The 26,861-nt window shown below is 42.2% G+C and overlaps 1 protein-coding gene across 1 annotated transcript in view; it reads left to right on the forward strand.

Annotated features, from left to right (window-relative positions):
• The window catches only part of HPSE2 (heparanase 2 (inactive)), a 225,399-nt gene that overhangs the window by 151,947 nt on the left and 46,591 nt on the right, over positions 1–26,861 (forward strand). Inside the window, exons 6-8 of the mRNA XM_075612330.1 lie at positions 2,309–2,356; positions 20,753–20,846; positions 23,551–23,657. Coding sequence (XP_075468445.1) covers positions 2,309–2,356; positions 20,753–20,846; positions 23,551–23,657 — 249 coding nt within the window. The remainder of the gene's footprint in view (positions 1–2,308; positions 2,357–20,752; positions 20,847–23,550; positions 23,658–26,861) is intronic.

Here is a 26,861-nt window from a genome sequence, read left to right on the forward strand (position 1 = left end):
GGATATTCCTGTTTCAGCACAGGTGACCTTATCAGTCCCTGCTTCAGCACAGATGGCTCAATCTTCAACTGAGCCACTGATTGAGCCACCTGCACAGAAGAATTACTTCCAATTTTATGGAAAATCAGATCTATGATAGACGTGGGCAGTGCCGGAGTGATGGTGGCGCAGTTGTGCTTGTGCACCGAGCCCCGCACTTACAGAGGCGCTCTCCTCCACAACAATTAAACTGACTGCCGGGGGGGGGGGGGGAGCGCGGGACCTCTGTAACTCTCTTACCTTCTCCGGCTACATCTCCTCTGGCTGGGTCTCGTCATCATGGCTCAGCGATGCCCGATGGCATCACGGGGCCATGACAATGGGACGTCATGACGCCATAAGACATCACCATGCCATGACAACGGGACGTCCCATTGTCATGGGAACGCAATGCCATTTTACGTCGTGTAGCCGTGATGACTTGACTATGCAGGGAGATGCCGCCAGAGAAGCCGAGGCTTCCACATGTCTCTGCAACGAGCCCTGCAAACATCCCAGCCGGCCCTCAGGTGGGTGATAGAGTTAAGATGAGAGGCAGGGTTTTTAGTTCTGAAACGGTCTGGTACATTTCTGGCAGAATAAAAATAATCAGCAGAAATTGCTTACATTTGAAAGCCATTTGTGGGGATGTTTTCATTCAACTTCACCTCATACTTGGCAGATTTGTGGGTGCAGATGAAAAGAAGAAGTGACGCACAGAGGCGCAGAATTTCATCGCATTATAACCGGTGCGCTATGTAATTCCTCCTTTTGACACTTTACAAATGAAGCTGCCGCAAATGGCGCATGAACATGGAGCAAAGTCCATTATACATTGGTGCAAAGAGGCACGACCCAAAAATTCAGCAATTTGCTTCAATTTCACTCCAAAATTCCTGTGCATAGGCCCCCGAGTGTTTTGGCAGAATTACTTTGTTTTTTATTGTTTCCCTTTTCCATATTTTCTTTAGTATTTTCATGATATCACATAAAACTGGGTTATAAGTAAATATCTTCGTGATTTATTCAGTGCATTTCAGCTGGTATCAAATGATAATTATTTTCCAGGCCTGTGAACTGCAATACAGCACTAACTGTCCACAAAGTACTAATTTTCCTCCATATTGCGAGATAGTAATATGTATGTATATCTTTATCTATATAGCGTCATCTGCTGTATGTACATAGGGCTTCACAGCAGTGGTACATGTGACATAACAATATAACACATAGTGGGAATAAGCTTTTGAGACATAAAAGTAACATTAGGAAAAGAGGAGTCCCTGTCCCGAAGAGCTTGCACTCTAAGTGGTAATACTTTCAATGTTTTTTTGTGCTAGCTGCTGCACCTCGCTAACGTTTGTTAATTTATGATAATCGGGACAGGAATGCAGATGAGATACAAATGACACAGTTTGTAACCATGTTTGATTTGTAGGGATTTATATAGCAGATTTGAATCCAATGTAGGGGTCTCTTACTATCATTCCAAATTGATTATTTAAGCCATTTTCTGCTGCTTTCCTGCACTTTTATGCTGTTCCAATGAGAACACTGTGTGCTAATTTATTAAGTGCTTGTGCAAGCAAACTTGGCAGAGAAAAATACATAGAAAACGGAGGTGTTATTGATCTGCCGGTATGTTGATATTCTGCCATTTACTCTGCCAACACGCAGTACCACATGTATTTGCATATATTAAAACAAGTTCATCTGTAGAACAGACTTATGATTCCAGACTATGTCCCATATACAAAGCAACTACATGAGCGGTATGGGGGGAAGTTTCTGGCGCTCCAAGGTGTCTTATGGAGTAGCAGCGCTTAGTAAACATAGCCCTATATCTGGGAATGATTCTCATGTTGGTTGATTAAAAGGTATCCCTGCCTGTCGATTGCATAAGAATATCATTTTCTTTGAGGGCCAATAAGGCACACCTCTGATTTACAACCTGAAATGAGCTCATACATGAATGGTTGAGAGGTGTACACTGTTACTTATAGAATGTGTGGAACACACAAGGGCAGGTAGCAAGTGCTACACTAACACCATTCATTGCATGTCCCCAGTCGAATAAGATAAGCTCTGCAACATCACTTTAACATGAGGGTGTAAATAAAACTCAATTAAGACTTGCATTGCAAAGCTCATCTTGTGCATTGATTAATATCTATATTTCATGAAGTATATTAAACAGAGGCACATTTCTAAATGTTGGCATGCAAGCTTCATTAACGCCATTTGCAACAAACGCCCGTTTAATTTGAAATCACCTTTTGTTTTCTTGCAGCTTTATGAAGGTGGCGGGCAGTACAGTGGATGCAGTTACCTGGCAACAGTAGGTATTCTGCATTTCTTTAAACTTGTTACACTGTACAGATCCTTCACATTTAGTTTTTGGGAAAGCCAGGCTTTGTATGCGTCACACAGGATGTTCATTGGAAATAAACATCAAACATTTCTTAAACCAGCCACCATACTCTTTCTGAAACAGTAATGATGGTCTGGGATTCATCTCCTGGGGAATCTCAAGGGGAAACACATCTGGGACTTACCAAACCGATCACTACTGCACATTAAGATCACAAATAAAATGTCATATGTCGATGGAGCATGCACACCTGTGATTAGCCAAATTAGAGATTACAGTATGCTACTGCAAGAATGTCTATCTGGTCTTACACTTTTTCCTAAAGAAGGTGTTCCAGCCATGGAGGCTCTGGGTAGTTTAATTTAACAGCCTCTGTGTCCAATGGCACCTAATCAAACTTTATTTAAAAAAATAATAATCTAATCAGTAACAATAATTGTATGGAATACTATTAGAGAAAAGCTAATGGAAAAAACTTAAATTCTGGTAAGTGGGTTTTCCCATTTTGTCAATTACATGTTAACATGCTTGGAAGAAGTTGGCTGGAATCGGATATTTTTTTATGGTAATGTCCCTAGGTGTCTTTCTTTTCAGCCTTGAAAGAGTAATATACAGCCCCGTAGAGAATCACACTATCTGCTCAGCAAACGTGTATTCCGAAAGAAAAATACACAAGAAGCGGAATTTGGCAGCTCTTTTTGGTCTACATTACACTAACTAAACTTCATATTTTCCTTATCTTATCATTATTTCTCTTTTGACCTTCACCCCTCAGTGTGGGAAGGAATTAACATCCATCACAGATGGCTCAACTCAGCAATGCTCATGTGTTTCAAGGAAATAATGGGTTATATTTAATGTTTTGTAATTTGTGGGGCCAAGAAACTTACAAGGGGCTTAGAGTGACAGGAGGGACATACATACTAGGAGATACACAAGGTGAAAAAGATAAAAGAAAGTCACAGGGGCCTATTCTAGTAGCTTCGATAACTAACTCATCGAGCTCTTTGACCAGTTCCCGAACGATCTGGCCAGTTTGTCATTCCGGAAGCTTCGATAACTTGCCAAACTCGTTCAGAAAGTGCATTTTCCCGAGCGGTAGCGCTCCTGCTCAAACACAGCAAAAGATCGCCATTTTGATAAGTACAAACAGTCACAAGAAACTGTATGGTGCTCCAACATGAACCACTGGCTAAATAGCCCAAGACTATAAGCATATAAATTGTGTCCCTAGAGGTCCCAGACAGTCCAGACCAAAATACTCTAACCCTTGCAATAAACCACTTCCACTAGATACCGATTAGCTGGAAAAGATCCCACTGCAATGATGTGGGACCTTCACTGGCTAGTGACCAGACATAAATATCGGTTGGGTAAGTATGGGTGTATACAAATAAACAGGTTGGAGTGACTCACATTTGTAGGGTCTTTTGTGGGAATTCCTCCGTGGGTGCGTGCTGCCGTTACTCCACAAGACCGGACATCCAAACGAAGGAGAGATGGACCACAGCTGGAAACAAAATGAACTACTAGGAGAGTGGGACCCAGATAAAAAAAGTTAGTTTATTGGATCAGTGCAAAAATACAAAAAACGGAGCCCTCAGGCCCCCACCAACGCGTTTCGAGCCGGTGGCTCTTTCTCAAGGTGCATAGTGATGCCTACTACTAACCTGCCTAATATACTCTAATTTCCCGCCACTTGCCGCCATCCATCGCGGGGACCGCGTCACACGTGACGCGCCATGCGCGGCATGGACTGGAGACGTCAGCGCGCAATTTGAGTATAAACAAGTTTTTCCCGATTTTTTTCTCTTCAACAAAACTTTACTGTCAACAAAAACTTTATCAAACATTTCATACATGGTTAAAATGCTCTATTTGAATCCTCAAACTTTATTACTCTATAACAACAGGACAATCTTAAAAAAAGGTTTATTCAACACTACTTTAAAAGAGGATTCACGAGCAACACTATATATTACACTGATAACAAGGTGATAACCATTTAATTCTGACACAGTGATGATAGTAATAGTTTAAAATTGTTAATTTTAAAAACAGATATGAAAAAAGCATCTTGTATGTGAATCATTGTAATGACACTCCTTAGATGTAAACTAAATGAGCAAGATCAGGTGCACTTCATATTTTCCTTATCTTATCATTATTTCTCTTTTGACCTTCACCCCTCAGTGTGGGAAGGAATTAACATCCATCACAGATGGCTCAACTCAGCAATGCTCATGTGTTTCAAGGAAATAATGGGTTATATTTAATGTTTTGTAATTTGTGGGGCCAAGAAACTTACAAGGGGCTTAGAGTGACAGGAGGGACATACATACTAGGAGATACACAAGGTGAAAAAGATAAAAGAAAGTCACAGGGGCCTATTCTAGTAGCTTCGATAACTAACTCATCGAGCTCTTTGACCAGTTCCCGAACGATCTGGCCAGTTTGTCATTCAGGAAGCTTCGATAACTTGCCAAACTCGTTCAGAAAGTGCATTTTCCCGAGCGGTAGCGCTCCTGCTCAAACACAGCAAAAGATCGCCATTTTGATAAGTAGTAATCGGGGCTCTGAACTAGCAAGCTTATCACAGATCTCATCTCGCCACCCCAAGGGTGACGGGATGGGGTTTGCGAGTAGGACTGTGACGGAGTGACCTCTAGGTGAGGTCAGTTAAAAGTCCACAAGCTGTATTTCAGGGTAAACCAGAACGTTTGAATGGTTTTATTTCTCAACAAAACATTAGGGCTTCTGTCCCTATAAGGCAAAACACCATAAAATAAAATCCTATTCCCTTTAGGTAAACTAACTAAACACTCCAGTTTGTTTCTAACTGGGCCGGCAGGTAAGCTGGTTGCCAGCTCAAAACATGCACTATTAGATGCAAACAATATAAACCAAGACCAGGGAACAATATATAAAGTCATATCTTAGTGTTTGTCCGGCGTCTCTGATTTCTCCACGCACTCAAGATGCAGGCGTTTATGTCCTGCTGCTTCCAGGAAGTCTTTTGCCCTATCTCACTGCAGGCTTCTCTGCTCTGTGGGGCTTTGGGTCCCCCACTGTTCCCAGGGAAAAACCTCTGGTGAACAAAGCCTGACTCAAAAGCGGGAGCTCCTTTATCTGTGGTCATCTAACAGAGACTTCAACAGGGACTCTGACAAGCAGTTACTTCCTGCCTTTTACACCCTGCTCAAAGCAGGCGTTTCATACACCATATGCATGAAATCCAACACCAGTGCAGTTTCCTGCCCTGTAAAGGGAGTTTAACTCATTGACTCCCTTACAAGGTCTTAGATATTTTTTTTTATTGCTTCAGATGGAAGCCGGGAGTTTCCAGCACTGATACACTGATACCAGCTCATCAGTGTAATAAAAATAAATTTACTGGCAGCTTCATTACCTTAGCGGATAACTGCTTAGGCAATGAAGGAGTTAAACACCAGTGCCCCATTTATTGTGGGTAGCGTGGGTGGGTGAAGGTGATATTTGGCCCATGGTGGGTGTTTAGGCCTTGCGGGTGGGTTGTGGGAGGAGTTAACCCTTTCATTACCTTATTTGTTACTACCCCACCCGGTAGACAAACACCCACCACGGGCCAAGTACCACCTTTCCCCACTCCCGCTACCTACATAAACATTAAAACATAATACTAGCCAATACACACATTGATTGCCAGTGTGGTTACCTATACCCTCAATGGGAGCATAGATAACCCCCAAAGGCAATGTATGGGCACCCCCTCTACCTCCAACAACCACCCTCAACACATACAGTACAGTGGACAGAACGGAAAAAAGCAATCCTCGGCGCACTATAGGTATATAATAAATACCAGTTGGAAATGTCCAAATACAATGTCCTCAAAAGAATCTGGAACCAAGCCTTGAATAGTTCCTTCAGTCAAGTGGAGGCTAGACTTCTTCCTTTTTACTTGATATACCTCCTAGCGAGAAATGAAAACAGGACACACCATTGCGCAGTACATAAATATGGCCCACACTCACCCCGCACATGTGAGGAAAACTACTTACAAGATGATATCTTGTAATAGGCGATGGATAGAATCTGTGCTTTGTCCTCTCTCAGTGGATCAGCTGGAGTGACGCCGCTCTCCCGACACCGCCTCTCACAGATGTATTTCTCCCGCGACTGTCAGTTCCTCTTAATGAATCAGCTGGGCTGTGTCTCTCATAACTTACACCGTCCATTCAGTTGGGACAATCAAACAAAGAAACCCAATTGTGCAATATTGCAACACTGATTTATTAAAACACTAAAAGAATACATGTAGAATCCACACTCACATGCTAGTGTGTCTCCTCATATTCCCCTGAGGAAGTGACAGTTACGTCACGAAACTCGTTGGGAGGGAGGAGCTTGTGTATGAGTCAGCTGCTATGGAGACTTGGGAACCTAGCAGTGACGTGCAGATTAGAGGCAGGGAACACTTGTGGCCGCGAGGTGAGAGAGACGCCGATCTAATACACTTCGGGTTACCAGTGACTTCATGTTGCGGACGGTAATTTTATGACATATGAGGAGACGCACTAGCATGTGAGTGTACCGCTGCTCTATTGTACTGCTGCTCTTGGTAAACTGGGGGAATCTGACTATTGCTGTGCTTTAACCTGTGTTAAACAACATAAAGACTTTAGACCAGGTGTACTCAACTCCAGTCTTCAAGCCCCCCCAGCAGGTCAGGTTTTCAGGAGATCCCAGCTTCAGAACAGGTGGTTCAGTGGAGGACAAACTCTGAGCCACCTGTGCTGAAGAAGGGACTGATTGAGCCACCTGCGCTGAAGCTTGGATATCCTGAAAACCTGACCTGTTGGGGGGGCTTGAGGACTGGAGTTGAGCGCCCCAGCTTTAGACAATCCCAAAGAAAGAGGCATCATTACTTTTTTCTATCATGTTTGTTATTTTATAAGAACACTCTGACGGTCAGTCTTGTCTGGTTCCCTGATTCCAGGATGGGGAAGTAGCACTGCTTTCATCTGAATTGTGAGTGAAAAGGATCAGGATCTCACAGGAAGCTCATATTCCAAATCGTGAGTGGTTTCTCACACAAATCGTTGATTATATCAAGATGGTGCCTCATATTTATGGCACAAGCAAAAGAGGATCTCATGATGGACAATAATGGACAACAAAAAAACATGATTTCCTACTGCTGTGCATTTAATTAAGTGATTCCTAATTTTGTTAAACTGGTTCCCCACCCCAAAGAAAAAGCTATTATTTTTCCTTCAATATTTGGTGCACAAAGGAAGATGACTTAGTATTAGGTCTCCAAAAATCCCAGTTAGCAGAAAAAGGATTCCACTTAATAATAAAATAATCAGGATATTGATTCTATTCTACCTTTCACTCCATCTCTTCCCGCTATTTGTCACTATGGGACCCCCTATGTTCCGGCCCCCTCTCCAGTCACCCGGCATCAAATGACGATGATGGTCACGTGACCCCACCGCGGCATTTGACGCACGTTACCATGACGACATGTCACATGACCCCGCTGTGTCATTTGATGCACGTTACCATGATGATGCATCACGTCACATGAACCCATCAAATGCCCCTGCCATACAGGACAGCAACGATGTAATCTCAGCCTCAAAGTTCTCCCCTGTGCGATCTGGCCACAGTCTGTAGGAGCTGCACAGAGAGAGCTGCTTCTCCCTATACAGCTATTACAGGCGATCGCAGTGTTTGTATTTCAATTTTAATAACAGTGTACTGTAGCAGGGGGTCTCCGGAGCTGAACCACATTAATTTCAGGTCCGGGTACCCCCTGCTTCCCGAGTTACAGGCCCTGGTATGGTGTGCCGGTATCCCCTGTGCGTTTAAATCTCCCGGTTACATGATGCGGGAGATTTAAAAATTGCACGGGGATACCGGCACTCCATACCGGGACTTGTAACTCAGGAAGCAGGGGGTCCCCTAGGCTGAAATCAATGCGGTTCAGCTCCAGAGACCCCCTACTCTTGTACATTAGTATTAAAATGTAAATAAAAACCGCTACAGCTGAGAGCAATGAAGGGGTTAGACCTCACCACCCAGTTTGTTGGGGTACAGGGGGTGCATGAATGGGGTAGTTTGCCCCAGGGTGGGTGGTTAGGCCTGCCGGGAAGGTTGCAGGACGAGTTAACCCCTTCACTACTATAGCGGTGGTAACTGCTATAGTAATGAATAGGTTAACCACTCCCGCTACCCACCTGAGAGGCCTAACCACCCACTCTTGGGGCAACTACCCCCTTCAACAAATCCCTCTACCCCCAAGAAACATTAAAATACAACAACCCTACTACCCACCTCCTCTACCCCTAACAAACCCCCTCATAAGCTTATATGGGCATGTTGTACCACTTTGACAATCAATGTTTAGAGGGTGGGGTAGTTGCCCCCAGGAGGGTGGTTAGGCATCCCGGGTGGGTAGCGGAAGAGGGGGCTTAACCGCTTAATTACTATAGCGGTTACTAACTGATAAGGTGATTAAAGGGTTAGTGGCCATTAGTTTGTTTTTTGATTGTACTGCTGCTGTGTACCCATTGATGATTGCGGTACCCAATCCATGGTAAGAATACTAGCGGAAGTCCTCCCATGGGGGACAGCTGTGCACCGTGTCTTCCCTCCCCCACAGGAGAACTTCTGCTATGGTTCCTGTCGACAGCCGAGTGCAGGCAGATTCCGGAGCAATGATGCTCAAGAAGGTCGTGAGTAATACCCCCTCACAGATTACACACTCATGTATTTGTTTATGGATTTATGCTTGTACTCCTTGAGACTTCACACTGGTACTCCTTAGCCATAGATGGAGGGGTGTTTGTCACTTCAATGTGACTACATTACCACCCCCCAGGGTGTTCCTTTTAGGGTGTGTGCCTCTCCTTCATAGGAGTTTAACCCTTTCATGATTCATGGACTCAAAGAAAACGGAATTGTTTCTATATGCTCACATGTTTTTCTCTAATTGGGTCAATCAAACACATGAGATTTGTACCCTGTACATATATGTGCATTCTGAGCGCTGTTGTGTGGACTTATTCCTGTTCTCTATATTGCGTGGTAAGAATACCCCTAGTGATGTGCAAACTCCTAAAAATAATAACTTTTTATTTAGCTGTTTTTTTCCCATCGGAACACAAAGTGCTTCACAATTACAAAGGAAAGAAAAACATATAAAACGATAATAGACCCTAAACACAGGATGCAAATATAGAATGTAACAAAGTAGGGAATGAAATGTTCAGTATTAAATGTCAGATTAGTGGTGGGGCATTTCTCAAATGCTTGGGTAAACAGATACTGTAGGTATTGGGTTTGTGTTTAAAGATTTCAAGAGAGGGGAGGGGTAGGGGCTACTCAGACTGTGTGAGAGAGAGTTCCCATCACTTGCATCTCTGTCTTATCAGGATTCAACTTCAACCAACTGGTCCTCATCTAGTCAAGGAGCTCAGCTGGACATCCATTGAGAGCTGATATTGAGCACTTAGTACCCAGTGCAAAGAACAAGTAGTGCTCTTTGTCACCTGGATAGCAGTGATTACCCATGCCAGTGGTTCTGTACATCACATTCTTGTGGTTTACATGCTTAAAATTAATTAGAGAGATGAGTGCTGTGACTGGACTGGCCTGTAGGTGAGGTCAGAGAAACATATACATGTAGGTTTTGTGTTTAAACAAGCCCTCTGGGGGTTTGTTTACTGTACAATACAAGGCAACATAAAATATCGGGTACACCGTCCCTTTGAGCCAAAGCAAAAATACACAGCCTACTCCACCCTGGAGACTTACTAGACTGACAAGGCCCTGACTGGCTGGATAGTCCAGTTACCAGTATGAAACACAAAACAGTACCAGGGTGCAATATATATCAGTCTTATCTGAGTATGCTGGTACGGCATACTCTGGTTTCTGCAAGCTTGTCTGTAGTGCAGGGTTGTTGCTTTCCTGCTGTTCCCAGGTATATCCCTCTAGGAACAGGAAGCCTGAGTGCCTGCAGACTTGGAGCTTTTGCTGGCGTTTGGAGTCCAGATGGTCACAGACAATCCTTCTGTGACCCTCCGCGCCTGTTGCATCAGGAACAGGGACCCTGACAGGTGCTCACTTCCTGTCTTTTTAATCAGTTCATTTCACACCTCAGGCAGCTCAGGTAGGAAACCTGACATCAGTGTGTAGTTTCCTGATCCTTGCAGAGGGAGTTAACTCCTTCACTCCCTTACAAGTGCAAACAGAAAACATATACAATATTCACAAACATTTTATTTTAGACTTATTGCAATAACCAAAGGTAAATGTATTATTTAATCACTGTAAGAATATTTGTTTTCTTATACTATGCTGACAGTGAATATAGCACTTTAAACAAAATGTTACTGGCATAATGAGTTCCTGCCCCAAAATCTAACATACAGAAGGGTGTCCAAGGGAGAAAAAGTGATTATCCCAAGGTCACGAGGAATACTGACAGTGAGTTCTAAACCACCTGCTTCAAGAGCAGTGTTCTTACACTAATCGGCTCCTTTACAGGGCCGCCAACAGGGGGGGGACAAAGGATACTGGCGTTCCGGGCCCCGTGAGTCAGGGGAGCCCGGCCGCCCGGGCCCCCTGCTCGGCCGGGCGCCAGTTAATCAAATTTAAAAAAAAATTTTTTTTAAATGGCGGCGATTACCGTGGTCCCGGCGCGCATGCGCAGGGCAAGCAGGGTGTCATGGGCCCGCTGCCTGTTCCCCCCAGCAACCCAGCCCGTCCCCCCGCTCCCCACGTGGGACGGAGGAGGAAGCACCAAAACAAGCCCCGCGCGTGCAACCCAGCCCCTCCGCTCCCCACATGGGACGGAGGGGGAGCACCAACACCAGCCCCTCCTCTCGCCAGCCCCTCCACTCCCCACGTGGGACGGAGGGGGAAGCGCCAACACCAGCCCCGCGCCCAGCCCGCTCCCAACTTGATATGGAGGGGGAAGCGCCAACCCAGCTTGCCCCAGCACGCCTCGCCCCCCCCAACCGCCCACCTCCCGCGCCCCCCCAGCTGCCCACCTCCCGCACCCCCCAGCCGCCCCTGGCAGCTGCCGGGGATATCGGGGGCAGGGGGGGAAGCATCTGGTGGCAAGGAAGCAGCACCCACCGGTAAAGGTAAGTCACTCAACCAACCAACACTGTCACCCAGTCACTGTCACCCACCCAGTCACTGTCACCCACCCAGTCACTGTCACCCACTAGTCACCCACCCAGTCACTCACTCAAGGTCACTCACCCACCCAGTCACTCACCCACCCAGTCACTCACCCAGTCACCCAGGCAGGCAGTCACCTGTCTTTTGTTGAAAATACAGAAAAAACATAACAATGCAACCTGTTTATTTTTATATCACAATAAGAAAACGGTTAAGTAAACGTTGCGCTAAAAAAAAATTTTCGTGGTAGGTGCGCTATGGGTTCGGGGGGGGGGGTGCGCTATGGGGGCGGGGGGGCTGCTCCTTTCATTTGTCCTGGGCCCCATGATTTCTGTTGGTGGCCCTGCCTTTACTATATAAATATGTGTTTAACTACAGTATAGGCACTTTGATGAACCGGTAAATAGCTGGTAGTACAGAAACGTCTGAAAGTAAACCAGATCTCCATCTCTCTCCAAAAGATCCATAGTAAAGAGCTAGGCCAAGTGTACAGTCCTGTTGCTGGCTCCATGCTCCACTCGACCAACAGATGCTTCCCTCTCAGCTTTGGGAATACTGCTGAAATTCTGTGTTACTCCTGTGGGATCCCAGAAAGACCTGCACCTGGAGCTTTCTTTGATTTAGCTGTGCTGCCTGAGTTAGCGAACTTGCTTCAAATGTCTGTACCTTGAATTTTCCACTAGCCTAGAACAGCCCTTGACCATTTGTGCTCTCTTGCCTCGGACAAACCTATTGCTTCATTCAGCTTTTGGACGCAACTTTTTAGGGATGTTTAATACAAAACCTGTACGCCGCATGCCTCCATCCCTCTGCATCTTTAACAAAACAGTCAACCAGATGCAATTAATAGATTTCTTGTTCATAATTAAAAAGTATCACCCTGAATGCCACAATTTAGAAGCAGGTTTTCAGTGTTAAATCTGCAGACCAAGCAATATCCTACATGCGTGCATTAAAAAAAAAAAAAAATCAGTTTTGTACTATGAGAAAATACTTTATAATTATAATGTAACAAGTCTCTTTTGCTTCTATAGCAACAATTTACAAAGTCACATCCCCTTCCTCTTCTGAAACAGGCTTTGGCACACCCCTTTTTGAGCCCTGTCCTCTCTCTAGCAGTGCACCAATTGTAGCTAGTGACTGCCTGGTCACATGATCTTCCCCACAGAACTTTGTTTCACTAACTGCAGAATACTCCTCTGCAGTCATTTAGTGAACACCCGAGCCAAATCTTCGCCAATTGATCACAGGAGAACGGATCGATCGGCAAATTAGCTAATTACTTATTATTGTGTAGATTGTATTGATGCACATATTAAAGGGAAAAAATAAATAAAAAAATAAAACGGCAGCTTGGACTGCTACTTTAATATTGTAATAGATTTTGAAGTCCCTTATTTATGGATAGAGTAATAACGTCTTGGGGTCTTTGGGATTTAAAGGGTTAAATCCCTTTGCAGGCTAGTTGCTATGGGAACTAAGGCTTTTGCAATAATGTGTTGTCTTGGCAACCCTAATTGCATTGCAATGAATAAGTTAATTTGCAAAATTCTCCTACATTGCTCGATTCTATGAGAAATTCTCTAAAACGTTGCTAGACTTGCTAAAAATGCTCAGACTATATAGATAGGACACACACCATGTTTCGCTTACTGTCCAGTGATTGTTAGCTGAAAAATGACTAATTTGGCAACATTATTAGCCCTTTGAGCAGGGGTGGGCAATGCCAGTCCTCAAGGGCCAGCAACAGGTCAGGTTTTAAGGATATCCCTGCTTCAGCACAGGTGGCTCAATCAGTGGCTCAGTCGAAGGCTGATATCCCGGCTTCAGCACAAGTGGCTCAATCAGTGGCCCAGTCTTTGACTTATATCTTGAAAACCTGACCTGTTGGTGGCCCTTGAGGACTGGAGTTGCCCACCCTTGCCGTTGAGGCTTGGCAAACTAATCTCACAGAGAATGGAATTTGGGGAAGAAAACACAAACGTTTGTAAGCGCACTTTGGACAGTTTCGCATATCGCCACTGAAGGGAGCAGCTGCATCTCTGACTGGACGTAAGAGCTAGACGTGGGGGCAGGTTTGGATTGGTTATCGGTGATTTTTCCAAGTGGAGACGGAAGGAAAAATTTCCTGCTAAAGGCCGGACCTGTTTTTAAACTGAGTAGTCTAGGAGGCTCATCACTATTCCTATCGCCCGCTTGACTCATGTTGTGTCCACAGCGGTCTAAGAGGAGTCCCTCGTGCTGGGTGGTGCCGACAGTCCAGACCAGATCCATGTTTCATCTTTTACTAAAGAACGACACTGCATTTTCACAAAGGAAGAGTGCCCGGCGTGTGTCCGTGGACCCTCCAGGAGTGGAACGTGGCCATGTGTACAATATTAGAATCTACTTTTAGTCTTTTGGGAGTTTTTATGTACCATATTTTCAGTTTGGATCAATTTTTATTGCCGCTTAATTATGTTTTGTAGAATTATTTGTGCAGGAATTTTACAAGCACTGAAAATTTAGCGGAAATCTATGACAAGGGAGCTCAACTCCAATCCTTAAGACCCCCCCAACAGGTCAGTGAATAGTGTTATTAATTCTATTACGGTATGTACAGTATGTAAAACACCATCACTGTCACTGATGGGTTTAATATTACTTATGAATCTTCTCATTTCATTATATGTGATAGGAGTTTGCCACATTTTTCTCCATTATCAACATAATTCTAAACAAACAGAATTGAGCTTTGTCTGTATATGGGCAATTAAGCTCATTAGTTAATTTTGAAATGTATATGTTTGGCTTCTAATTCTTTAATTTTATCTTCTACAACATAGAATTCTCTTACTGGTTGTTTCTTTGAAACTAGCAATACTAATCAATGTATCTCCCATAGATGCATTAAATGTGTCCCATAATGTTTCAATTATATTCTGCACGAATATGCTCTTCAAATTAGATTTTATGAATTCATTCTTTTTTAATATTCGGATCATAGCTTAATGTCGGTTATATAACCATCAAGTGTGTTTCTTATAACCAAGACTATCGTCCCAAGTTATATAGCGATATGATCAGCTAAAATTTATATTATCAATATTGGAGAAAACTGATTGGTTAACGAGATAATCAATACGTGAATAAGAGTCATGTCCACTACACTAAAAAGTAAATTCTCTGGCCTTGGGGTTTTTTCAATCTCCAGATATTTATAGATTATGACCCTTCGTTAATTATCTAAAAGCAGCATGTGCTTTAATCACCTGACTATTGTCAACATTATAATGATAAGATTTTTCTCAAATTAGTTCAATTTATATTGGATGAATAATGTAATATTTTGGTGTTTTCCCCTTCTTTAAGTTTAACCTCCTATTTATTTGTAGCTAGACTAAGTTTTGCTGCTGCTGTGGAAGCCGCGGGATGATAGCCACAGTCAGGGCCGCCGACAGTTTTCCCGGGGCCCAGGACTACAGTTCTGACTGCCTCCCCCCCCCCCCCAAAAAAAACATCCCACCCCCCAATGCAAAAACCTTCCAACCACCAAATACATACACAAAAAATCCCCACCCCCGCAAATATATACAACCTCCGCCACCCCCCCCAAATACATACAAAAAACCAACCTACCCAGTACATATTAAAAAAACCAATACATATAACCCCATATATATAAATATATATATAAATATATATAAAACAATACATATAAAAAATACCCCAATGCATCTACAAAAGACTCCATTACATCTGAGCCAAATCCATTAAAAAACATAAAACAATAGCGACGAACAGGTAGTTGACAGCCCCTTGGGTAGTAATCAAACACGCCAATCCTATAGGGATAACAAGGCATACTCGAGATAGAAGCAAAGAGTGTTAACCAAAAAAGACATGAAGCTCGTAAGAGACAACACGTCTTATGTACATGTCTTATGTACATGTCTTATGTATATTGAAGTGTAAACTGACATCGCAATCTTTGTACAGTATATGCTGATATTTTTTATTGCGTTTTGTTCTTATTTTATGTATTCATTACAAAAATAGCAGAATGCCATTTCTTTGGACATTAACAAGCAGTTGAAAGTAGACAATACAATTTTCAGCATTTCTCCATTTCCTTAACAAGCCTCGGGCCACTTGCTTTTCATCAGTGTGTTCTCATTAGTGCTGCTCTCTCCGTAGAAGAAGTCACTCCGTGGCAGATGGAACCAGATAGATGAATGTATCTCTCAGAATCACTGTACCAACAGACTTTTGTAAACATCACCATGATGTAACCCGGCTGGTTCGCCCTCATTGGCTGAACCGCCCGGGGGCGTGGCTATCTCTTCATCGCCAGTTCTAAACACAATTTTCTTGTATTTCGAAAAAATCTGGTTGAGCAAGGCGGCGGCAAATTGCGCGCCAAGTTAGCTAGTGGGGCCGGCTCCATAGAGGGGCGGTTCTTGTTCCTGCAGCGCACACCATAGCACGCGCTGCAGCAGGCACCGGGGACCTAGCCATAGGTTACGTTATCTTCCAATAGCGTGATGTTAAGTACATATCACTCCGATCCCTGAAGTGCTTCATTCCAGTTGAGAGGAAAGGAGAGGGAGATAATGCCGGAACAAACGCTTTGCTATATATCTCATACCTAACTGTGGCGTTACACCCATCCAGACCCTGTAACGCCAAGTTAAGTCCCAGAGTTAACCTAACGCACTGTTGTGGCTATGCGCAGTGGTTGTAACCCCTCATTTGCATATCATTTACATGTCATCATCTCTAATGACCTTTACAGTTAACTAAATGCTGTTTGTGGCAGAAAACTTAAGTTAACGTTCTGTTATTGGCCGTTGAAGATACGTTAATTAACATTAAGTTAGGTTAAGATCATGTTACATGACTTAACAGACCTTTGCTGATCTGGGCTTAAATAGGGATGACCAATGGAGACAATAAAAGCTAAAAAGACAAAGAACTGTTTTTAAAAGAGTGCATTGCATCAAAAAAATCTATTCTTTCCTAAAATAATTAGCGGCATACGTTAGTACGTAATTATTTACGTTTCTACATTTGCTGCACGTTTTCTTATTCTTTGTAAGGTGTGTGTCATGTTCATACATATGAATGCATTAAAGGATCCAAGCCGTTTTTTGTTTTCTTATTTTTTTATAACGTAGGATTGAAGCGGGGGGTGGGGGGGACTCCAGAGCTGAACCCCATTTATTTCAGTTCCGGGGACCCCCTGCTTCCTGACATACAGACCTCCAAAGGGGGTACCGGTATCTCAGCAAAGTTTAAAGCTCCCGCGTCATGCTGGCCAATAGGAAGACGTACCTGATGACGTCACAGTTTTCTATTGGCCCGCAGGGCGCAGGAGCTGCGAAACATTATGTGATTCGTGGTAGCCAAGCAGCACCCCCTAAGGAAGTTTCTATCTCCGGAAGCAAAGGATCCCCGGAACTGAAATGAATGGGGCTCAGTTCCAGAGACACCCTGCTTCAATCCTATGCTAAAAATAAAAACATTTCACCAAATAAATTGCATGCTTGGATTGTGTCTATTTGCATTTGTAATTTATGCTGAGACAATTTTGACGCATTTCTGGTGCAGAAAAGTGGCGCATACGTAAAGTTTAATATTACATATCACTTACATATGTGCATTACAGACAACATCCATACTCCGCCTCTTACTCCACCCCTAGCATCATGTTAACATAATGAACAAATAGTTAATGCACATGCTGTTTTAGACATTGCTGCACCAAGACCATGAATTTGTTACTCTTCTGTGCATCACTGTTACAACAAAAAGATTTAATGGTAAATCTTTTAACGTTTTATTTTTTTTGCATCATTTTGTTTCCCAGAAATAGTGCAGCATTGAATGTGTGACACTGAGATATAATTACAAGGAGTCTGTTTCCTTACTCTTTTGGAAGCCCTACAAATGAGAAATATAATCTGTAAAAAGTGAGAGAATTTAATGATGATATATTTATTCCTTTGGGCAAGTTGCTGGGGCTACACAATCCAGACACCCCCCAAGTACAAATTATAAACAGATTTATGCTTCATTCCTAAAAATCTCACAGGAGCTCAAGATTAGGTCTTGAATTTCTATTTAAATCAATTAATTCGTTCTAATCAGCCATGCTGCTTTACCCCCCCCCCCCCTCCACCCCCCAAAAATCATATTGTTTTAATAGCTGGAATATAATGAGCATGTTCAGGGTGTTTAAAGATTTTGGATAAAAGGAGTAACTGGCAAGAAAAAAGGTTATTTTCCTTTTGGGATTTTTCTTTTCCGTTTTGCCTCTGGGGAGGCTGGTCTTGCATTGAAATGTATTGTTCTGCATTGACACAGTGCACATGCAATGAAGTCATACTGTAGGTTACTCTTGGAAAAAAATGGTGCAGAACACTGCGTGTTGAAAGGTTACTGGCCAATGTTATTCAAATATATGTCTTGAAACTGTTGGCGCTTGTGAACTGTCATATGTCATACATAAAAGAACAGAGCTGTGCATTGAGTATGTTTGCAGAGCTGATATCATCTGACTCCTTTACACTCAGGAACAAAGAACAGCAGAATATGTTATAGTTTATGGACACGGAAGAAATGTATGGGTTTAATCTGTGCGCTTACTTTTTAAACTGGACGAGTGCAGATTTTTTTTTTAAATATGAACTCCAAACAATTTATAATTTGTCTGTAACCTTCAGATCTATAATGGAATCTGCCCAAAAAGTATCACTTATATGTGTTTGAACTGCTCTTTGAGAGCATCAGTTTTGTGGCTTTATCACTGCAATGCTATTAAAGGTGATGCAAATTAAAGTTTATATTGTATGTATTATTTAGTAATCATCACTGTAATAGTTTGGTAATACAATAAGGAATAGCTTCTAGCCTATGTAAGCAGATTTGTTACAAGTTGTGATACCTTTAATAAGAGCTCAACACAGATACAAGAAAAGTGGACTAAGGGCCTTATTCTATATGATTTGAAGCGATGTTCTGGTTGTGTTTTCAGCTACAAATCCACATTTAAATCAATGGGAATGTTTGGCTAAAAACATCCCAAAAAGCCACGTCAGACAATATAGAAATACCCCCTAAACCAGGGGGGCGCAAACTTTTTTCCCTGTGCCACCCTGCCGGCGGTCACCTCACCGCCGCGACCCCCCCCTCACCCCCACTTACCTCGGTTCCTGCATCGGCTCCGGCGTCATGACGTCACGTTGCCATAGCAACGTGATGTCACATGACCTCGCGGCATCATTTGACACTGCGTTGCCATAGTAAGTAAAGGTTTACAGAGGCCTTGCAGCTACCACAGCACTTAATTTAAGTGCCTTCGAGAAGCGTGCGGGGCCTCTGTAAACCGCACTCCCTCACAGGCAGTCTCGCGCCCCCCCTGGGGGTCGCGCCCCTCAGTTTGCGCACCGCTGCCATAAACCTTTCAAAACCTTGCAGCTCTGTTTATCTGCACGGTGAACTTTTGAAATCTCAGTAGATTATCATTCCATCTAGTAAGAACTCTCTTGTTGGTTAATTAAAAGGAATCACCACCTACAGTACAACAAAGATAGACTTCTCCAGGCTTAATACAGCAAAGAAGCAGGGTTTGCTCTGTCTACACGCTATACAAGACATTGAGAGAGAGAGGATAGAAAATATAACTTTTACTTCGACTGAGCCACTGATTGAGCCACCTGTGCTGAAGCGAGAACTGATTGAGTCACCTGTGCTGAAGCACGGATATCCTTAAAACCTGATTGTTGGAGGGGGGGGGGGCATGAGCACTGGAGTTGAGAGCCCCAGACTTAATCCAATAAGAAGGATTATAATTGGACTCAGAGACTTGTTATTTGATCATTTGCTTATTGCACAGATCTATTTCATTCTAGCATCTTGGGACACTACAGTACATTTCTTCAACTCAATTCTATGTTACTTTTCCAAAACCTCATGCAAAGCTTGTGTGATTTAGTAAAGTCCGACTCTTAACCTTCTGGAACAGACACAATGGGAAAGGATACCTTGCAGATTTAAGTTTTGGTCCAGTGAAAATATTATTCCAGTTTTAAAATCCACATTCAGGATAACTACTGCCGGGCTGCAACTGGTAATGTTATTAATAGCAGCAAATCTATCTTAAAGCTCACATTTTATTTCATACAATCTAACTGATTCATATATTAATCCTATGCTGGCCACCAGTAACATGTAATATGGCTTCTTGGCAGTTTTTAAGAAGGTGAAGAACCATTTTTGTTCTCTGGGCTTTTCATGGTTACTGGACACAAACACATTTTGTAGGCCAAAAGTATATTACTTGACCCGACCCACACTTTTTTTCCACACAGGTAAAACACTGAAGCAATTTTTTGCATCTGCATGACAGAGAGGCTCAAAGCGACATTTTCAGACTGGAGAAAACCATTAATAAAATTCAAAGCTTGTCATTGTTTTCAAATGTTCACATTTTCTAGAGACTTGTTAAGTTCACAACATGGCAAATGTGTTCTGAAGGAATTCTAAGAAGCATGTTTGACACACTGATTGTATGCAGTGCAAAAGAGGAATGATTTGGAGGGGAGAAGGTTATTGTTATTTTCACCTTCTAATTTGTTATAGGTTCAGTAAAGACAAAGATCACTCACGAGTTCATGTATTTCCCAAAATCTGTCTCCTCTGTTTGAAGCATTTGCACTGTTGTGGATATGCGCTGTTATTGTAGCGCCTCATTTGCATGTAATTATCTCTACTAACCTATAACCATTAACTAAATGCTCTTTATGGCAGAAAACACGACTTAACGTTCTGTTATTGGCCTTTGAAGATATGTGGTTAGGCTGAACATTAAGTTAGGTTAAGATCACGTTATGTGATTTAACAGACCTCTGTGGATCTGGGTGTAAATAAGGATGATTAATACAGAGAATATGGATCATCAAGCTAAAAAGAATTTGGGGATTAAGAAATATGGGGATTAGTCATTAAAGTGATAGAGCGTTTACTGGGGTATTATTGCATGGTGACTCCTAATGGACACTGTCACAAATTAATTTATCACCCTCAGTATCCTCAAAACGGGGCTGTTTTTGGCTTTGCTGTAACTTGCTAAAACCTTTTTTAAGTTGAATGGGAAAACATGTCATGAACAGGTAACACAACTGGCATTTTCATTTTTTGTAGCTACTACATCGATGGACGAGTGGGCAAAGTAATGGACTTCATGAGAACTCGGCTGCTGGATGCACTTTCTGATCAAATTAGAAAGATCCAGAGAGTGAGTTTACAAAGGGAATCACATCTGTAACCACATGTCATGGAGTATAACGTATTACACTCAGTGGGTCATTTATCAAGGTAAAAGTAGTTATGGATGTGACATTAGTTGTGGTATTTTTGCAAATGCGCCTAGTTATTAAACCAATATGCGTAAATAAGGTAATGTAATTACAATGCAGTTACTAAATAATTATTTAGCCATTGTGGGACTACATTTACCTTTATAAATGCCTCCCTGGTATTTAATCTATTCTTATAGCCTTTACTGCAATCTTTTTTACACAAAATCTTTTTATTTGGTGTTTAAGCGTCACGGTCACGGGAGACCAGGTACTTTTTACACCATTTATATATTACCGGGATCATTCATTAGGCAGAACAAGATAGTAAAAACAAGTTGCGTTTATTTTGGTAAACCCACGTACAACAAGAAGAAATACACAAGGAGCAGTTAAAAATACACTTACTGGGGTCTGGGGGGAAAATGTAGGCTTTCCTAGGTGCAGGGCGCCAGCTTGGATGAGGTTACCCAGACCGGGATATAGCCCCGGTTCTCATGGTTCTCTTTTTGGCTTCAATTCCAAGCCGCGACCGCACCGTTCGATTCTGAGAACTTGGGCGCAAAAGACGGGACTTAGTCTCTGTGGGGCAAACCTTTCAGACTTCAAAACGAAGCTGGTTGCTCTGCTATCTCGAATAGAGCAACTTTGAAAAGCCCGCGTTAGCTTCATCGACTCAGATCATTGGTTGGCTTGGATGGACTTGCTCCCTCTCTTGGTCAGCACCTTACATGCACTCCGCTGGGCTATCCCCAGAACAGAGGGGGGAGGAGCAGCCAATCGGAGCATGGGAATTCCTCCCCGTCTGCCAATAGAAAGAGGAGCTTGTCCCTGGCTGACATCAGAGGAGTAGGCGTGCCCAGCAGGCTCGAAAAGTGGGTGAACGGGAAAAAAGATTTTAGCCAAAGGGAGAGCAGACACTATGGCTGCATCCTCCATGGCGAACTCATTGCCACCTGCAGGGCCGGCTCCACCAAGTCTGGCAACTACAAAAGGTGTCCCCCCACGGGGTGCCCTTTGTTGTCCGGACCTGGCCATTCGCCTTTCCTCACCCACCAAATGTTTTCGCACCTCTGGACATCCTCTCCCCTTTGAACTACGGACTCTATGCAGACTTGCTGGCACCTTAACTGGGCAAACTGCATAGAGCCTTATAAGAAATGTATCAAACATAATAAAACATACTTTAATACATGGGGGATCTTGGGGAGACTCATGGCTGTAAGAGACTTAGGACTGGGATATTTGGGGCTCAAAAATCAGGAGTCTGGGGACGCTGGACAGCCCCGGTGTAATTCTACTCGCATACCGGCAAATAGTGCCTGCACACGTGGTAGAATGACGGTACTACCGGTAGCTCCGGACCCCGAACTCCTGCAATCAAAATAATTGCATTCTTACCCAAATATCCCACCTATAACTTACACACAGCAAGTTTCATGAGTCTGGGGTAAAGGGAACATTGAAAGTGGAAAAGCAGGGACACGTTAACTTTTCATGCCAAGATACCTGGCCCCTGGCTTATAGTGCTTGGTAGCTGCCAGGGACCCAAGGGCGACCAGAGGGATTAACCTTTATTATGAAGCCTGGTTACCCTTGCCCGTCACATACATTCATTTACAGAATTAATCTCAAGAGCTGGCACTTCAGCCCTTGACATACGGTTCCAGAGGCAGCCAGCTGGGTCTTGTCTTTATTAATGGAGGCTGGCTACATCCCACCATCACAGTCACCACCTGTTGCAGAGATTCCTCTATTATTCTCAATCAAGACAGACCTTTTAGGCCCCCATTCAACATGCTGGGGAGTTGCTTCCCTGTGAGTGGGCACATTCTAGTCCCAAGCGTTTACAGAACACTGAGGTCTTTAGTAGTCAAAAACAAAAAAAGTGTTACTGTATATTGATGACAAACCTAATGAATGTCAATTTCAGGAGTGCACGGGCAAACCTACATATACATATACACATATATATATATATATATATATATATATATATATATATATATATATATATATATATATATATATATATATATATATATATATATATATATACACACGTGTTTGTGTGTGTGTGTGTATATATATTTATATAAAATCAGTAATGCAATGCAGTGCAATACAATACCACCTGTCTGTAGAAAATCATTTGACTTTATTTTACACAATATAAATATCAATTGTTTAACATGACTGTTAGTATTTTCCAAAGCATTTTAGCATTAGTATCACTCGCTTAGTAAATGATTCACTGTCCATGTACCAATTCCTAATTAAGCATTATGCACAGTGTTACGATTGCAAAGAAGGGTGAGGGGCCGTGTTGGCCCTTTCTTCCATGTAGTAACAAAGGAGGGAGAGGGAGTAGGGGGTATGATACCTTTTATTGGACCAGCAATTACTTGATATGTTACAAGCTTTCCAACCTCTCAGGGTTAGGGCAACTCGATGAAGGACCCTGAGAGGTTCGAAAGCGGGTAACATATCAAGTAATTGCTGGTCCAATAAAAGGTATCATACCCCTCCAGTCCCTCTCCCTCCTTTGTTACTACAGTGTTAGGATTGTTGTCTTCTCCATGTGTTGGGTTTTTATCTGTGCTTTGAAGCTGAATCATGTGTCACTGTTTATATTACACATAGGTGGTGAACATGTACACCCCTGGAAAGAAGGTCTGGCTTGGAGGAGTTGGGACCCCCTGGTCTAGGGGCACTAACAATTTATCTGACACATATGGTGCTGGATTCTTGTGAGTTATAAACATCTATTCCGTTGACATTGTTTTTTTTTTATTTTATTAAGAAACAATTGCTATGTACTAATAATGATGCTGTCCATTCTTTTTGCTTGGTCATTGTTGATCACTTTTGCCCTTGTTTTAGGATGACTTAATTTCCATCCCACCAAATCTGGCCTAAAAATGACCGAAAAATAATTGGCTAAATCACGCTGAGAAAACACCTGCAAAATGTCAATCAATTTGCTGCAATTTTGGAATTTGAGCCAGTTTTAAGCATTTGTATATCGACCATCAATGTGAACCCGGACAAGGGTTTCAAATAAAGGCACCTGTGCTTTTTAAGCACCCCAATTGCTCTTAAAAAGTCTCAATTAATGGCCAAAATGTGATGGTATTTAGGAATTCAACGTCTCATATAATTTTCTTTTACAAAGTATGAGTTTAGTTCATTATTATTTTTATTTCAACCGTCGGTACAATTTCATTTTAAAGAAAGGTATATCTTTATAAAAGGCTCCCTTCTCTTTTGGTAGAACAAATATTAAATAACCTAAAATGAGGTCAAAATAATTTTGCCCACATTTTTAAGCGATTTTATAATTTCTTGAAAACAGATATAGAGCCATAAACTCTTTAAGGCACCTTAACCACTGAGGGAATAACATACTAGTCTCGTGTACTCTATGTTCTGTGCAACTTTGATATTTAAGTAATAATCCCCGAAGAACAGGGCATTACTGGCCAATAATGCCCTGGCTGGAAGAGTTGAAGGCCCGAGGCGAAGCCGAGGGACTTTAACCCAGCCAGGGCATTATTGGCCATTAATGCCCTGTTCTGAGGGGATTATTACTATTATAGGCTAAATGTAGACTTTTTTCATAAATAATAGACACTTTTGTATAGTTATATAGATTTTTTTATTAAACTAAAATGGTAAATATATAAATCCACCTCTATATACGTTTACACTGCAGATATCTATATCCACACACTGCCGCCCCCTCTGTGTGTACACACACACACAACACACACAACACAGCACCTCTACACACACAAGCACACATACATACACACACTGGAGCTCTACACACACAACACAGCACCTCTAACCACAACACAACACAGCACCTCTAAACACAACACAGCACCTCTACACACAACACCTCTACACACAACACAGCACCTCTACACACAACACAGCACCTCTACACACAAACTGCTGCTACACACACATACAACACAACAGCACACACACACACACACACACACACACACACACACACACACACACACACAGCTGCTGCTACACTCAAACACTGCTGCTGCTGACACACACACACACACACACACACACAGAAACTACAGCCAGAAACAAACTGCAGACAGACACTCGCTTGCTTTGCAGACTCTCTCTCCCCCACCAATTCAACTGAATTTGCTCAGTTCACGGAGCAAGGGGGAGGAGTCAACCCATGGCTGATACTTCTTAACCAATCCCCTGCCCTGTCTCAGAGCTGTTCATACTTTTAGACCAATCCTCTGCCCTGTCTCAGCTGTTCTGAAAGCTGATTGGCTGGAAATAATCACATTGAAATCAACACTTTGCAAGCAGCTAAAATTCCAGGCATTACTGATTGATAATGCCTGAAATTTTAACCAATCAGAGGGCAGGAATTTCAATAATGCCCTGAATTTTACTTACTGTGTGTACTAAATGGTTCCTTTACAAACTTGCTGTGCGATCCCGTTCAATTTTACACCTCAATAATCAGAATGCTGAGGGAAAGAAAAGGGTTTAAGTTAAGACCTGTTACATTACTTACAGGCATTAAACTAGGGTCACTGCAGACAACCTTTGTATATGTAGTGCCAAGATGAGCTGTGGACCCATCCAATAGAAGGGCCTTGCTGTAAGTGTAAGTTAGTACATTATATGCAACTAGCTGAAAGTGCCCGGCTCTTGCTCAGGAATTGTGAGAAACCTAAATATACTGAGATTTATACATGGATAATTTAATATTCTTAATGGGGAAAAAAAGAGATGTATTTTTATTCTGATACTGTTGGTTATACTATATTTTTGGGTTTTCCATCAGGTGCAAAAACATACACATTTATTCCAGTTCCTACTCTGGAGTTTCCAACAACATGTGCAAAACATGGATATTCCAAATTCAGTCCAGCTGCTTACAATCTTGACGAATTTGGTTAAAATCAGTGCAGTTTTTAAAGGTTCTGTCTGCCATCTTGATTCAAAATGGCTTCCAATTGTATCAAAACAGTCAAAACCCTGCTCAATGATCTCAGGAACCATCAGGCAAAATTTGGTTACGGTATCTTAAGAGGTGTCCAAATGCATAGCGAACAGACAAACAACTTTCCAAAATACTGTACATAGCAGATTTTACCACCATATATTAACTTGAGACATCTCTTTCTTCCTTTAATTTCAAGACATTAAATGTAAGTGATTTACATACTCTGCCCAGATAAAGTTCCCTTTTCTCATATTACTTTAAATTTAAGCATTACTGACATCATATGTGACAGGTAGAAAGCTTTGATGTCTCCACTACACAAAAACATTTTCTCATAAATTATTCGATTTGACACTTTATACAGTTCATGCAATAATTTGGCAACAAGTTCTGCATAACATCTGTGGGATAACTGCGTTTGCACCACATTTGCATTGGGAAATCAGCCGTGTTACACTAAGGAAATCTCTCCCTTTTGTCTGAGCACCATTGTAATACACATGCAAAAGCAATTTGGACGTGTACTGCAATTACTGCACCAATGTTAACTCTAGTTACTTTGGGACAGCTTTTGCTAATCAGATCCTTTGCATTTGTTAGCTCTTCAACAAGCATAAAACCATTAACCCTACTGAAAGATATAAATGTTGACTGCATATGGATACTTGACTATAAATATACGCTATAAATAATTTTCAGCATCTGGAGTATTTTATAGCAACGCAGCTGTTTATTACTTTTCTAGTCCTGAGTTTATATCATTATACTTGGTATTTATTAATGAGCCTGTGCGCATAAAATAGCAAGAAAGATATCAAAGGTATTGAGAAAGCACTTTCATTTAACATTCTTCACTAGCATGGAGTGGGAAAAAGGCAATTGGTTGCCAGATTTGTCCAATTTACCTTTAACTAAGCAATAAAGCATGAAATGTTGGTATTGGTAACATTGTAAA

Source organism: Ascaphus truei, chromosome 8 (genome assembly GCF_040206685.1).
Source record: "Ascaphus truei isolate aAscTru1 chromosome 8, aAscTru1.hap1, whole genome shotgun sequence".
NCBI classification, from domain to species: Eukaryota; Metazoa; Chordata; class Amphibia; order Anura; family Ascaphidae; genus Ascaphus; species Ascaphus truei.